The sequence below is a fragment of the Kogia breviceps genome, chromosome 19, assembly GCF_026419965.1.
Source record: "Kogia breviceps isolate mKogBre1 chromosome 19, mKogBre1 haplotype 1, whole genome shotgun sequence".
Classification (NCBI taxonomy): domain Eukaryota; kingdom Metazoa; phylum Chordata; class Mammalia; order Artiodactyla; family Physeteridae; genus Kogia; species Kogia breviceps.
The window spans coordinates 56,002,870-56,017,361 of NC_081328.1; the positions used below are offsets into that span (position 1 = coordinate 56,002,870).

At 54.4% G+C, this 14,492-nt stretch overlaps 1 protein-coding gene across 3 annotated transcripts in view; it reads left to right on the top strand.

Moving 5' to 3' along the window:
- Positions 1-12,344, top strand: part of FAM20A (FAM20A golgi associated secretory pathway pseudokinase) — a 39,163-nt gene extending 26,819 nt beyond the window's left edge. Inside the window, exons 3-11 of one of the 3 annotated variants that reach the window (XM_059048545.2) lie at positions 225-275; positions 1,785-1,863; positions 6,568-6,660; positions 8,094-8,209; positions 8,716-8,896; positions 9,287-9,396; positions 9,813-9,894; positions 10,197-10,256; positions 11,746-12,344. In XM_059048545.2, the coding sequence (XP_058904528.1) occupies positions 225-275; positions 1,785-1,863; positions 6,568-6,660; positions 8,094-8,209; positions 8,716-8,896; positions 9,287-9,396; positions 9,813-9,894; positions 10,197-10,256; positions 11,746-11,998 (1,025 nt within the window). In that variant the 3' untranslated portion in view covers positions 11,999-12,344. The other 2 variants (XM_067021169.1, XM_067021170.1) reach the window with 2 other exon arrangements.
- The last annotated feature ends 2,148 nt before the right edge of the window (positions 12,345-14,492 follow it).

Genomic DNA, 14,492 nt, shown 5'->3' on the forward strand with positions numbered 1-14,492 from the left:
GGGACACACTGAGGGGTTTGCAGACACCAGCTGTTGCTGGAGCGTCCACGGAAGGGCTAGAGAGCGTGGGGCCTGGATGGAGCTGGCTGGGAGGCTGCGGCCCCAAATGGGGCACGGGGAGGTCCCCTGGTGAATGTGCAAGGGCCCCAGGCTGCCTTCCAGGCTCCCCCTCTGGTGTGTGAACCAGAGTCGAGGGTTCTCAGAGCCCTGCTCCTCCTTCGCAGACTACAGTCAGGACGAGAAAGCCTTGCTTGGAGCCTGCGACTGCACCCAGAGTAAGTGGCCCGGGCCCTGGCCGCGCCCCATCCCCGGCCCCGCCCCACCCACCACCCACCCTGGCCCCGGCCCCGCCCCTGGCCCCGGCCACACCACGCCCATGGCCTAGCCCCGCCCTGGCCCCCCACCTCCATCCCCCTCCCTCCCCTCACTGCCCTGTGAACCCCAGTGCCTGGCAGCAACGGGAAAGGCCCAGCTGTCCACTCCGTGGGGATCTGTCAGGGGCTGAGGAGCCTGAGTCCCCCTGCCTCATCTCCGAGAACCTACATTTCTCCCCACCTTCCCGCACAAAAGAAAAGGCCTTTAAGCGGAGTTCTTGGGTAGGACCCTGCTGGGCGGCATGTGGTCCTTGGCCCAGCATCTTCCGTACCATCCAGGAGCGTGTCAGAAATGCAGAATCTCAGTCCCTGCCCTGATTCTCTGAGTCAGAATCTGGATTTGCACAAAATCCCCAGGGCACTAGAGTGCATTTTCAGATTTAAGAAGCAATGGTGCAGGACGGTGGTTCTCAACCTGGCGGCAGAGTAGTCACCCAGGGAGCTTTAAAAATTGCTGCATCTTGGTCCCCACCCCAGGGGTTTTGATTCGATTGCCAGGGGGAAGCCCAGGCCCCAGCATTTTATATAAACACGATCCAGGGGATCCTCATGCAGCCCAGGTTGAGAGCCCCCGGGGTAAATGATGAGTAGACTCAAAAAGATAGGCATGAGATACAGCACGGTCCCTGCCAGGGCGCTGTGACTTGGGTACAGGTGTGCCTGGACACTGAGGTCCCACCAGTCACTGCCGGCCTCGAGGAGCCCCCTGCAGTGACCTCGATGAACTGAGCACACGTCAGAAATTTCTGTGTGTCACAACTTGTTAAAGACACAAGTTTGTAGGGCCTGGGGCTTCCGTTTCCTTTAGTCTCGCGCCTGCCACTTGCCATTTTTTCGAAGGCAAAGGAGAGGGAGGCATTATCCAGGCCCTCGCAGGGCTGACGGCAGGGCAGGGGCAGGGCCAGGCGACTGAGGTGCCCAGGACACACATCAGGAGGCGGTACCCACTGTCAGGATCATGCACGTGCACTTCAGGTGTCACCAAGCCCCATCACAGCCCAGGTGTCCAGTTTTACGTAGGAAGAGACATCAATAACCAAGTCTCATGCCATGTAACAGGTGGCATAATCAGAGTCTCTAAGGCACAGCTGAAGCAAAGGAAGGGGTCAGCTCTTCTTAGGAAAATGTCCTTTGGGATTTTCAGCAGGTGTCCCCCTGGGGAAACCTGCACTGTTTTGCCCTTTCCCTGTAACAGCAGAGAACGTTTTATCTTGAGTCGCTGGACACACTCTCCATGGCCTGACACGATGGGCTGTACCCTGCAGGCTCTGAGAGCAAATCCTACTCTTTAGGGCCTCAAGTAAGAAGGGCGAAGAGAAGAAATGGGCTGGGTTTATTGAATGAGGAAATGATCAGAGCCCGGAGCTTGGGCCCAGAAGCATCGTTTAACTCCTCCTTCTCCCCAAACAGTCGTGAAACCCAGTGGGGTCCACCTCAAACTGGTTCTGAGGTTCTCGGACTTCGGGAAGGCCATGTTCAAACCTATGAGGTAAGTGACTGCTTTCCTCACCCCCATAGGGAGCTCTGACCAAAAATGAATAAAAGTGGCCTCAAATCTTTAAGCCAAGCACGTACAGACTCGCTTTGGGGCCATCCGCACAAGCATGCAACTGTTTTGGTGATAACGATTCACAATAGTAAGAGCTGGGTCTTCGCTAGTGTTTCTGCTACACACTTGACATGCAATGTGCCTTTGATCATCAACCATCTTCTGAGTCGGGGACTGTTACAATGTCCACTTTATGGATGAAGACACTGAGGCCAGGAGAGGCCAGTTCGCCCCAACCTCCCAGCTGCAAGCAGTGGAAGCAGGATTCAAACCAGGCAGCTGGACTGCCAAGTGCACACTCGACCTCCAGAAATGAGCCTCGCTTTTTTCCAGGGCTGGGACCCTCAAAAAGGTTAGAGATATCTACACAATAGTACTTGTTTTGACTGAAAAACTAGACCATGGAGGAAGGCTACCCTGAAGCCGATCACACTATTTTTTTAAATTTTATGTATTTAATTTTTACACGGCAGGTTCTTATTAGTTATCTGTTTTATACATACGAGTGTGTACATGTCACTCCCAATCTCCCAGTTCATCCCACCACCATACCCCCCTCCCCGCTTTCCCCCTTGGTGTCCATACGTTTGTTCTCTACAGCCAATCAGACTTTTAAATTAATTTCTATTTTATTCGTGACAACAGCAAATACATGCCTTTAAAATTCTGTAGTGTGTCTGTGTGGGTGAAATAATATGTATGCAGTCTACGGACAGAGCTCGGTGTGCGTATGGGTTCCTGGCCCCCAAAGGGTCTGCAGCAGAGGTGTGAGATTCCTGAATCAGGAATGGTCCCCTGGACACGACACACGCAAGAGAAAATGGCCCAGGAGGGGTCCCGTTACCCAAGTCATGCTTTTTGCCAGAAGGCACGGTCTTCCGGTGGAATCCCATTCGCCTGACTTAGATTCCAAAACTTCCGTCAACGGAGAGGCATACTGAAGGCCCTGGAGGTGGGTCTGATGGTCGAATGAGCACTAAATAAAGAGTCTTAGCTCTGAGCCCTGCACTGCCCTAGCAAAAACCCTTATAAAGCACTAAGCACTTACATACTTAGGCATATAAAGTACGAAGGAGAGCTTTATAATGTATCAGCTGCACGTTGAATCACTTGGGAAGCCTTGAAAAACCCCGATGCCTGAATCCCCCCCCCTCAGGGGGTCCAGTAGGATTGGTCTGGGGCCCCCTCTAATCCCAAGGCAAGGACAGCCTTGAAAACCACTGCCACACAAGGAGAGCCTCCATTTTTCCATGTGAAAATCCAAAAATCTAGTTATTTGGTCAATTTAAATAAATAACAATGTGTTGGGAGATTGGAATTGACATATATACACTCATATGTATAAAATAGGTAACTAATAAGAACTTGCTGCATTAAAAAGAAATAAAACTCAAGAAACAGAGTGCTACAAAATAAATAAATAAATATATAACGATGTGCATGAAACGAGGGAATGTCTGCCTGTATTTAATTTACCGATGAGAAAAAAATCTCATCCTAAAAAAAAAAAAAATATATATATATATATATATATATATAATCATATAAAACAATACAGAGATGTGGAAATACTGCTTCCCCCCCTCCCCCGGTCTCACATGTCACTTGTCCAAAACTTTTGACTTTGGTCCTCAGCATCGCTGGAGTCGAGTTTGGGGTCAATGTTAAGTCCATGTTAAATTCTGCCCCTGTCACCACCAGCAGCCTGTTTTAACCAGTTCAGTCAGGTAATAAAAGCAGCATCTCAGCTGAATGAATCTGTCCCAAACAAAATAAAGAAATTGAGAGGGAGCCCTTGAACATGGAAAGACTCCCTTTTCTGAGGGACACTTTGGGCATGGGGGGGTCTCACCTTACATTCAAGCCTATAAAGTACTAAAAAGAACTGTTTTCCTTTTAAAAGAGAGCGACAGCTTTGCGCACACAGGGCAACCAGCCCAGGTCCAGAAGCAGAGGCCCAAGATTCTTGGGTACCACTCAGCTGAACACAGGGCCACCGTCATGTCTGGGCCATGGGAGACTTTTAAATGATCGTTACGGTTAGTCGTGCATGTTTAATGTATAGTCCTAACTGAGCATCAGTTAGAGAGGAAGCAGAAAGAACACTGATGTAGAAACATGAGTCGTTAAAGAGAAGCCTCAAAGTAATGATAAATCTGCAAATGCATCATTTATCGCCGGAGCCACGAATTGCATTCTCTGAGCAAAATTCATATGTGGCACATTAAGATGTCTGTAATTTTTAAAAACTGGAAGCTAACAGAAAGTGGATGAGCTCTGTTTGGGGGAGAAAAAACTACTCACACTTGTATTGTTTTATTTGCAAGAAAGCCTGTGAAGTAACAGCCTGAAATCTCTTCTCTGCCTTGTCAATTACGAACAAACCGCAAAACGTGCTCAACTGAACCAGCTGTTTCCCTGAGTATAATGCAAAAGCTTCCAACATTAGGTCACAAAAGCCATTCGATCTACGCTCACGCCATAACACAAAGTTTGATCTGCATTTTCTAAAATTTAGTCCCAAGCCAAAGTATCATTTAAAAGTGTATTTCGGGCTTCCCTGGTGGAGCAGTGGTTGAGAATCTGCCAGCCGATGCAGGGGACACGGGTTCGAGCCCTGGTCCGGGAGGATCCCACATGCCACGAAGCGGCTGGGCCTGTGAGCCATGGCCGCTGAGCCTGCATGTCTGGAGCCTGTGCTCCACAACGGGAGAGGCCACAATAGTGCGAGGCCCGCGTACCACAAAAAACAAAAACCAAAATGTATTTCTTGAAAAAGCATGCATTTTTTTTCTCCAAGTAATGTAAACAGCATTTGTCCATCTTTAAAAAAGGAAAATAGAAATTGATCTTTGGGTAATAAAAATTATGACCACAATGATTATATTTTTAATGTAATATAATTCAATAGATGCAATGAGAAATACATCTGTGCTTCTCAAGCTTTGGGAAGTACCGACGTAAAGGAGAAATGATTTTCAAATTTAAAATCATGCCTAAATATGCCGTACAAAAATGAAGAAATGGGGCTTCCCTGGTGGCGCGGTGGTTGAGAGTCCGCCTGCCGATGCGGGGAACACGGGTTCGTGCCCCGGTCCGGGAGGATCCCACGTGCCGCGGAGCGGCTGGGCCCGTGAGCCATGGCCGCTGAGCCTGCGCGTCCGGAACCTGTTTTCCACGGCGGGAGAGGCCACGACAGTGAGAGGCCCGCGTACAGCAAAACAAACAAACAAACAAAAAACCATGAAGAAATGATGGTTTAGAAAATTCTAAAGGGCATCCCAGAGATTGTGTATTCTTCTTTTTAATTTTTATTTTTCCTTTACCTTTTTTTTTTTTTTTTTTCCCTGGCCAGGGGTTAAACCTATGGGTCGCAGCCGTGAAAGTGCCGAGTCCTAAACACCGGACCGCCAGGGAATTCCCAGACTGTGTATTCTTACATACAGAATTCAGGCATGCAAACGAGCTCTGAGGACACATGGACAGTCCTGGCTGACCTGGACATTTGGCGATGCTATAAGCAGCCCTGGGTCAGGCCTGGGCCGGGCTCTAAGTCCTGGCTGACCTGGACACTCGGCGATGCTATAAGCAGCCCTGGGTCAGGCCTGGGCCGGGCTCTAAGTCCTGGCTGACCTGGACACTCGGCGATGCTATAAGCAGCCCTGGGTCAGGCCTGGGCCGGGCTCTAAGTGTGGCTGTGCCCACCCTGGGCAGCCCCTTGCCGTGGTTTCCAGGACTGGCTGGTGTTTGGGACGAAGCGCCCATCACTGTTTCCATTTCGGGCGCCGCGTACTTACAGCTCATTACACGACATGACGCTGACTTACATTTACATTGCTTTCACAGCCCTCGTGCGGCCCCGCACGGTGGATTCTAAAGTAATTTGAAGGTCATCCTTCTTCCAAGGATTATCAGCACTGAGGCCAGTCAACCGGGGGCCAGCAGCCGGGATGCCCTTCATATTACTGGGAGGCACCTAAACATACATGCCCAGCTGGCCCTTCATGACCAGGCAGGATGGTGCTTTTCAGGAATCTAGTAGGGATTCTTTAATGTATATAAGTACGTATCCTCTGCATTAGCCTCCCCTCAGCCTCTGGCAGGACCCGCTCTCACGAGCCAGGTGAGGTGCCCCTGACTAGACGGTCAATTCACAGACCCCGAACTGTTCGCTCTCCCGTGTCAGTCATGCTAAATTGCACCTGTAGGGCACCTCTCCTTTTATAAAGTTCTGTCTCGTACCCCACCTCTCTTAACCCTTGGCCCCCGGGTGTACACAGCCTCTGGTGTGGCAGCCAGTGCCCTGTCTTCTGCGTATCCGCGGAAGAATATGGATTTCTTCCCTCCAACCACTGGGCTTTGCAGAGAATCGGCGGCCGTCACCAGAGCTGCTCGAGAAGGAGGCTTGGCACCGCACCGGGGGGCCTCCAGGATGGTCCGCGTCCTACAAGAAGCTTAGCTCCTCCCGCCTGCCGGTCTCCCAGCCGAGGGAGCCACGGGCTGTTCCTGATGTGATGTCCCATCATCCGTGCGCCCCTGAAAAGCATAAAAGCGCGTCTTCCTTTCCGTCTGGTCATGTGTGTCAGCTCTTTGCTCGGGCTCCCAGCTGAGGTCTGAGTCCGGGGCGTTTTTCCTTCCTTCCAGACAGCTGCGAGATGAAGAGACACCCGAGGACTTCTTCTACTTCATTGATTTTCAGAGACACAACGCTGAGATTGCAGCTTTCCATCTGGACAGGTAGGGTCTGGCCCCCGGGAGGCGGCGCTGACTGTGGAGGCTAATCCCCAGAGGGCGCCCCAGGGAGACGCTGCCCCCCCACCAACTTCTTCCTGGCACTTCATCTTCTTCGTGGGTCCCAACACCTTCAAATCCAACACGACCCATCCAACCCCGTGGATCGAAAATCACAAGGCCTTTTTATTTATTTATTTATTTATTTATTTATTTTTGTCTGTTGGGCCTTTGTTGCTGCGCGCTGGCTTTCTCTAATTGCAGCGAGAGGGGGCCTCTCAATGTGGTGGCTTCTCTTGTTGTGGAGCACGGGCTCTAGGCGTGTGGGTTTCAGTAGTCGCAGCTCACGGGCTCAGTAGCTGTGGCTTGCGGGCTCTAAGGCACGCAGGCTCAGTAGTCGTGGCGCACGGGCTCAGTAGTCGCGGCTCACGGGCTCAGTAGCTGTGGCTCACGGGCTCTAAGGCACACAGGCTCAGTAGTTGTGGCGCACGGGCTCAGTAGTTGCGGCTCACGGGCTCAGTAGTTGTGGCTCGCGGGCTCTAATGCACGCAGGCTCAGTAGTTGTGGCGCACGGGCTTAGCTGCTCCGCGGCATGTGGGACCTTCCCAGAGCAGGGTTCGAACCCATGTCCCCTGCATTGGCAGGCGGATTCTTCACCACGGCGCCACCAGGGAAGCCCCACAAGGGCTTTTAATGTAATGAAAAGAGTCACTTAGTAAGAAAACTAACCCTGCCAGACTGCCCAAGCTACACCTGAACCTGACATTATGATTTGGCTCAAGTTTCCTGCCCTGAAAGTGGGGAGAATGTGCCCACGGCCATTTCCCCAAAGGGTCTCAAGATTACGATATTAAAAGGTGAGAGCACCTGCCTCAATTTCCTCGTTCCCTCTGATTGGCTGTCATTGCTACTCGAGGTGCGGTCTGGGGACCAGCAGCCTGGCCACCCCCGGGAGCTCTTCAGAAATGCAGACTCTCGGCCTCAGCCTGGACCCACTGACTCAGAGCTGCATCTGAACAAGATCGCGGGTGACTCATGTGCACATTGGAGCGTGAGAAGCGCTGAGCTAGGACACAGCTTGGAGGGTGGAAGCTTTGCCCAGGAGGCCTCATGGGATAAGAATTCCTTTCCCCCCGCTTCTCCCAGCCCCTTAGATGCAGGCTTGCCCTCAGCCCGGTCAGCTCTGCACTGAGGAGACCCCCGCCCTCGGCTGGGTGTGGTCAGAAGGCCGGTCCATTTCTTTTCGTTTTTCTTTTTCTTTTTGGATCCTGCCGCTTGCCTTGCGGGCAGGATCTTAGTTCCCCGACCAGGGATCGAACCCGTGCCCTCTGCAGTGTTAGCGCGGAGTCCTAACCACTGGACCGCCAGGGAATTCGCAGCAGGTCCATTTCTAATGGGCGATCATCCCCCAGGTCTGAACTGGGCTCCCCCTCTTTCAGGATTCTGGACTTCCGACGGGTACCACCGACCGTAGGGAGGCTAGTCAACGTCACCAAGGAAATCCTTGAGGTCACCAAGAACGAAATCCTGCAGAGTGTTTTCTTTATCTCTCCAGGTAGGCTTCTGGCCAAAGCAACGCTCTGGGTCTGAGAACGTGGGTGGCCAGTGTGGCCTGACCTCCTGCTGGTGGCCCCATCCCCTATCAGGTGGCTACATGCTGCCATCAGACACTCGCACCCTGGGCCACCCGGGCGCCACACAAGGTGACCTGGGGATGGGAGACGGCTGGACGAGAGACGCTCACCAGCCTGGGCCCTGAACTCTGATGCCGGCCGCCCCCAAATCAGATGCCACCCATCCGAACAAAGGCCGGGTTGGTCGCGTGGGCACGATGCAGCGAGGCTGGTCCCACACTGTCTCTGCTCTGAGACGTTGGAGAGCTGGTCCCCAGGATGCTCCGTTTAACAGCATCCACGAGCCCCTACATCGGGAAAAGGCGGTGTTTTCTTCTTCCCCCGCCCCGAGCCGCGGGTCCAGGGTTTCCCTTCCCTCCTCATGGATGTCCTGGGGCAGGAGGGTGGCGTGCGCCCTCCTCTTACTGATCTCCTTCTCCGCCTCCAGCCAGCAACGTGTGTTTCTTCGCCAAGTGCCCATACTTGTGCAAGACGGAGTACGCCGTGTGCGGCAACCCACACCTGCTGGAGGGCTCCCTGTCCGCCTTCCTGCCGTCCCTCAACTTGGCCCCCCGGCTGTCCATCCCCAGCCCCTGGATCCGCTCCTACTCGCTGGCGGGCAAAGAGGAGTGAGTGGGCCCCCGGACCAAGGACATTCTCGCCTGGCTTGGGGAGCCCTGACGCTGCCTCAGTCCTCCTCTGCCTCGTCTCACGCGGATCCTGGTGTCCGTTCTGTCCCTTTCCTTCATGCGTTTGGTTATAAAGAGCCCACTGCGTACCCAGCACTAGATGCTGGGGGAGACAGAAAGGACAGACCTGGGCTGCTGTCCCTTCAAGCAGCTCTGCTTACCGTCTGCCACCCCGCTGGCAGACGGTAGCCAGGTCGGGAGAACGCAGTGCCCGCCTGTTGTCCCGCAGAGATGCCCGCGGAGAGGCCCGGGAGGGACCGGGGGCACAGGGGCGGGGGAGGGCGCCTTGCCGTCCGTGCTTCTGCAGCCCAGGCCCTCTTCCCGCCTCAGGTGGGAAGTGAACCCTCTTTACTGCGACACGGTGAAGCAGGTCTACCCGCACAGCAGCAGCGGCCGTCTCCTCGACATCATCGACATGGCCATCTTCGACTTCCTGACGGGTGGGTGCTGCCCGTGGGGCCCGGCGGGGCGGGGAGCCTGCGGCCCAGGCCGCTAGGCCTCGATAGCCTCGCGCCATCCACGGGCTCCCGGGGGTAGAGGCCGCGGGGACAGGCGTGAGCGGCCCCTCCTGCTAGGCGGCTGCGGGGAGGTGCGCGGCGGTGCGGCCCGGGGACGGCTCGGCAGGAGCGGGGCCGCTATGCGCCCTGGAGCCCGCGGCCGCCTGAGCAGGGGCGCCGGGAGAAGCCCCCCCTGGACAGCAGCTCACGCCGGCGCTGTGCCTGCCTGGCTCCCTCTGTGACCCCCCGGCCACCCTGGGGCCGCGACAGCCGGCGGCCCGGTTCCGACTGCGGCGGCCTCCGTGCCCCGCGGGGCTCACAGGGCGGGAGCCCGCACCCACGCCTCGCCTCCCCCACAGGAAACATGGACCGGCACCACTACGAGACGTTCACCAAATTTGGGGACGACGGGTTCCTGATCCACCTGGACAACGCCCGGGGGTGAGCGCCCCCACGGTCCCCTCCCGGAGGCCCAGCGCACGGCTCGTCCTCGGGCTTGGCCTTGGCCCACTGCGACCGCTGAACAGACGAACGAACGGATGCTTGCTTTTGCCAGCTGTGGACAGAGGCTCTCGGGACCGGACGGAGGAGAAGGGCTGGAGGGGCAGCCGCCGTGATCCCTGGCATTTTACCCAAAGCCGGGATTCGAAAACGGCAGAGGGGGAGGCGGGAGGAAGCGCTGACGCAGGAGGTGGTGCCCGCCCCCCAGCGCCGCCGTGAAAGCCCGTCTCTCCTCCCTGCAGGTTTGGACGGCACTCCCGCGACGAGATCTCCATCCTCTCGCCACTCTCCCAGTGCTGCCGGTGAGCTTTCCGTTCCGGGACGCGTCATAGCTGTGACGCGTCCTGCTCGGCCACCCAGCTGCGCAGGTCTGCAGCAGTTTTCACTGGCCGAGGACGTGGGTGGGCAGAACGACAGGAACCACCTCATTCCTTGTGCGACAAGCACAGCACTGTCCCCTCCCAGCACTTCTCACACCTTCATCTCTCAGCAGATGACTTAGGATCTAATCTTTTAAAACCTCTCGGTCGGGCTTCCCTGGTGGCGCAGTGGTTGAGAATCCGCCTGCCAATGCAGGAGACACGGGTTCGTGCCCTGGTCCGGGAAGATCCCACATGCCGCGGAGCAACTAAGCCCGTGAGCCATGGCTGCTAGGCCTGCGCGTCCGGAGCCTATGCTTCGCAAAGGGAGAGGCCACAACAGTGAGAGGCCCGCATACCGCAAAAAAAAAAAAAAAAAAAAAAAAAAACCTCTCGGTCGCCCGCTTTAATAACACACTCAGATCATCACTCATTTTTCGAAGAGCCCGACGGCCTCTGACAGGACTAACCAGACCTCTGCTGCGGCCCGCACGCACGTACGCGCCTCAGTGTTACTGCCTGATCACCAACTAGGCAAAATCCCGACTGAGGTCCCACAAACTCACGTCACATCAAAGGAGGTACCCAGGCCTCTGCCTGGCCAACACTTCTCCAGAGTGTCCACCCTGCTTCTACAGGCCTCTCTGGTGTTGCGGCCGAGCTGCTCAAGATCGGGCACCTGCTCGGCTGCAGTGTCCGGAGCTAATCAGAAACACGGGGTCCACACATAGCAAAACGGTCTCTATTTCCAGCTGGAAAACTCAGAGCAGAGCCCGAACTTTCTCCACTTCTTGGGGTAACTTACGTGTGCCTCCCTCCCTACCCGCTCCCTCTCCTCCTGAGTAGGAAAGGCAGGGGTTGTGTACGACAATGCGTGGACACCTAAGCTGCTTACACATCTGAGTCCGAGTCACATTCCCACATTAAAAAAAAAACCAAAATCCTAAAGGCAAGGTTGGCCCTACCCCATTTCCATCCCCGACTTTAGCACGTGACACCGAGAAATCAGAATTACAAAGTCGAGCAGAAACAACCTGGAGCCCAGCAGTACCCGCAGCCTCTGAGACGGCAGACATCTTCATCATTTCACCTACTGGAAACTTCTCTCGTTAGCTTTCAATTCCCTTGAGAAGTCATTATCACACAGCACTTCTGTTTGGATTCCCCAAGGAGCAGCTGGTGTGTGTGGCGTCACAGCCGTTAGCGTACAGATGCTTGGCAGGACGACGGGGCCAAGGACCGCAAAGTCCTAGCCGTCACCCTTCATCCGTTCCCTTCTTACCGGGTTTGCATTAAGACGTGCCTGAGAAGACACTGGGGGCGAAGGCTCTCCAGACGTCAGCCCCCACCACCGTCGGCGGGGAAGGAAGTAAGTTCGAGCAGTTTCCTTCTTTCCGTTCACTTACTTGGTCCCCTGGCTTTGTCCTTCCAGAATAAAAAGGCAAACACTCTCGCGCCTGCAGCTGCTGGCCCGAGCCGACTACAGGCTCAGCGACGTAATGAGGGAGTCGCTGCGGGAAGACCCGCTCACGCCTGTGCTCGCGGAGCCGCACCTCCTCGCCCTGGACCGCAGGCTCCAGACCGTCCTCAGGACCGTGCGGGGCTGCATAGAGGCCCACGGAGAGCACAGCGTTGTAGCCAACCGCCCCACGGGCCAGTCGGCCCCAGACTCTGGCCCCAGCTAGGGGCTGGACGAGTCCAACCTCGGAAACTACGCCTGGAGCCCGCCATGGGCTCTGGAGTGTGGACCACGGTGTCCTGGCAGGCCCCGGCCAGGCTGGGGCCTGGTCAGGAGCTCACGAAGCAGGCAGGGCACTGGGGTGACTCCAAAAGAGCAAGGGAAGTGGGAGGCACTGCACTTTCCCCCCTGGAGCCCGGCCCTGGCCCCCTCTTTCCCCGGGAGCTCTGCTTCAAGGCCACAGAGCACCTGCCAAGCCCACTGGGGAATCCGGACAGGGACGGCCTGGAAGCCTGGCTCCCAGGAGAGAGCGTTAACTGTAACAAATAAAATTACAGGCCGTCAGATGGACACACCCAGATCTTTATTACATCTACAAGGATACTTCCCGATCCAGATTAATAAACATCTGGCATCTCACAAGCAGACCAAAAAAAACCCACAAACCTAAATATGGTAACCCCAACAGGTTCAAAGTAGTCTGTCTGCACACTTTCTATGCATATTCTAAACACTGTGGCCCAGTCTGAACGCACTAATCCCTACTGACTGGTCCTAATTTCTCAGAAGTGTTATTATTACAAGAGGTGAAAATAACATAGGGATTTGCTCAGAGTATCAGGAAAGGGATATTTCAATCGGGGAGTAAACATCAATTGAAATAACATCAAATCTGTCAAAGCTAGCATCCAGTAACAACAGAGGGCAAAACAAGGGTGGCCCTGTAGGTGGGACAGCGCAAGAATGGGTCCAGCAGGTACATGAGCCTGGACTAAGACGGCAGAACAGCCAGGGCCGACCGGAGCCCACCAGTGACAGTCCTCCTTCCCCTAAGATTCAGGAATTGCCCCCCCCCCACCCCCAAGAGGAGCAAGGCTGCCTGGAGAAGTCTGACACTCTGGATGCCACTCCCCGCCACTGCTCACTCAGAAAGGACTAAGTCAAGTTTACTTTCCAAGCCTCCCTCCAAAGTGGGCATCTCAGGGGTTTCCTGTCTCTTCAGCCTCCTCCCTGCTGACCTGCTCGTGTCTGAATAGGAGGCTTTGTTTCTTATTCAACAATCCACGAAAACACACAGGATAGTCGTGTATTCACATTAATCACTCAGCAAATAAAAACGGCTGATTTCATCAGCTCAGCTTTTCTGGTACAGGCCAGAGGCGCAAACACTAGTACAAGCGGGGTGGGAAGAAGCTGTCGCTAAAGTGGGTATCGGGTCAAGATGCCTCTAGGCGTCACCCAAGACTTCGGCCGTGTGCCCAGAGACAGAGGTGCTTCTGGCCCACCCTGGCCCCCCCCATTACTGGTACACTGCCCCGAACCTAGGTCCCGATGATACTAACATCACTCCCATTCGCGGAGCTCCTTCTCCACGTGCGAAAATCAAACGCGGGCTTCCAATCCTCCCCGACAGACAGAATCCCTGACCCCCAACGTACCTCCAAGAAAACCAAGGCTCAGGAAGGTTCGCTAAAATTATGCAACTTAATGACTCAAAACTATCCCAAAGCGTTCTTTCTGCTGTAACACAAAAACTCAACAGTATCTCACCCAATTTATGAAGTTGTATTTCTTGGCTTTACAACAAAAATCAGTCTTCAATAGAGGAACCTTAATCCCAGAGCCTTGTGTTACTGAGGCATCTCTACTGCTGCTCAAGGCCTCCCACTTCACAGATGGTTTCTTCTACTTCAAGCCTACACTTCCTCTTGGAGGGGGAGCCAGGTAATTACACACAGCAGAAGGAGAGGAGCATATTCAGGCGAAGGTGTTCAGAGACTAGCACAAGATGGTCTGAAATTCCAAGCTGCAGAGGCTCAGGAAGGCAGGCCCAGCCCCACCTCGACCCTGCCTCTTCCGCAACAACAGACTAGTTTTCTGACGGCCTATAATAAAAATGCTGGCGTACTTTGCAGACTGAGCGTAAGAGAACTGAGCTTGACCACAGTATGTCGCGTACCTAGATAACTCATTATTCACCCATCCGTTAGTTTTTCACTAATACCAAAATTAAGCCTCTACCATTTGTCAAAATTACCAGAAAACGAAAGACCCCAGTCTTAGAACTATCAATTTCTTCCAACACGCTCATTTTGGACCACTGTTCAATTTTCCACGACATAAAAACTCTCCTGTCTCTATGTAAGAACTTTTCATGTTTTCCTGTCAGTACTACTGACAGCAAACTAAAAAATGAAAGGGAACGGGCAGCCCACGAGCTGGTGGAGAAAGGGGTCTGGAGGAACTCACTTAGCCTCCCCCAAAGTCAGGAGGACAATCTGAGTCTGAAGACGGTAAAAAGGGTAGTTGCTTCTCTTATCTGTGGTAGTTTTATGGTTGATGAGGTCACCAAGGACACGGAATTAGCGGAGACAACCATCTGCCCCTAGAGGAGATAGAGGGCTGTAGGTTCCCGTGAGCCTCTGGTGACATTCCTGTTGCCCAACCAGTACACGATCTCGACTCCTGTGTTACGGTGGTCGCAGACACCCCAGTCAGTC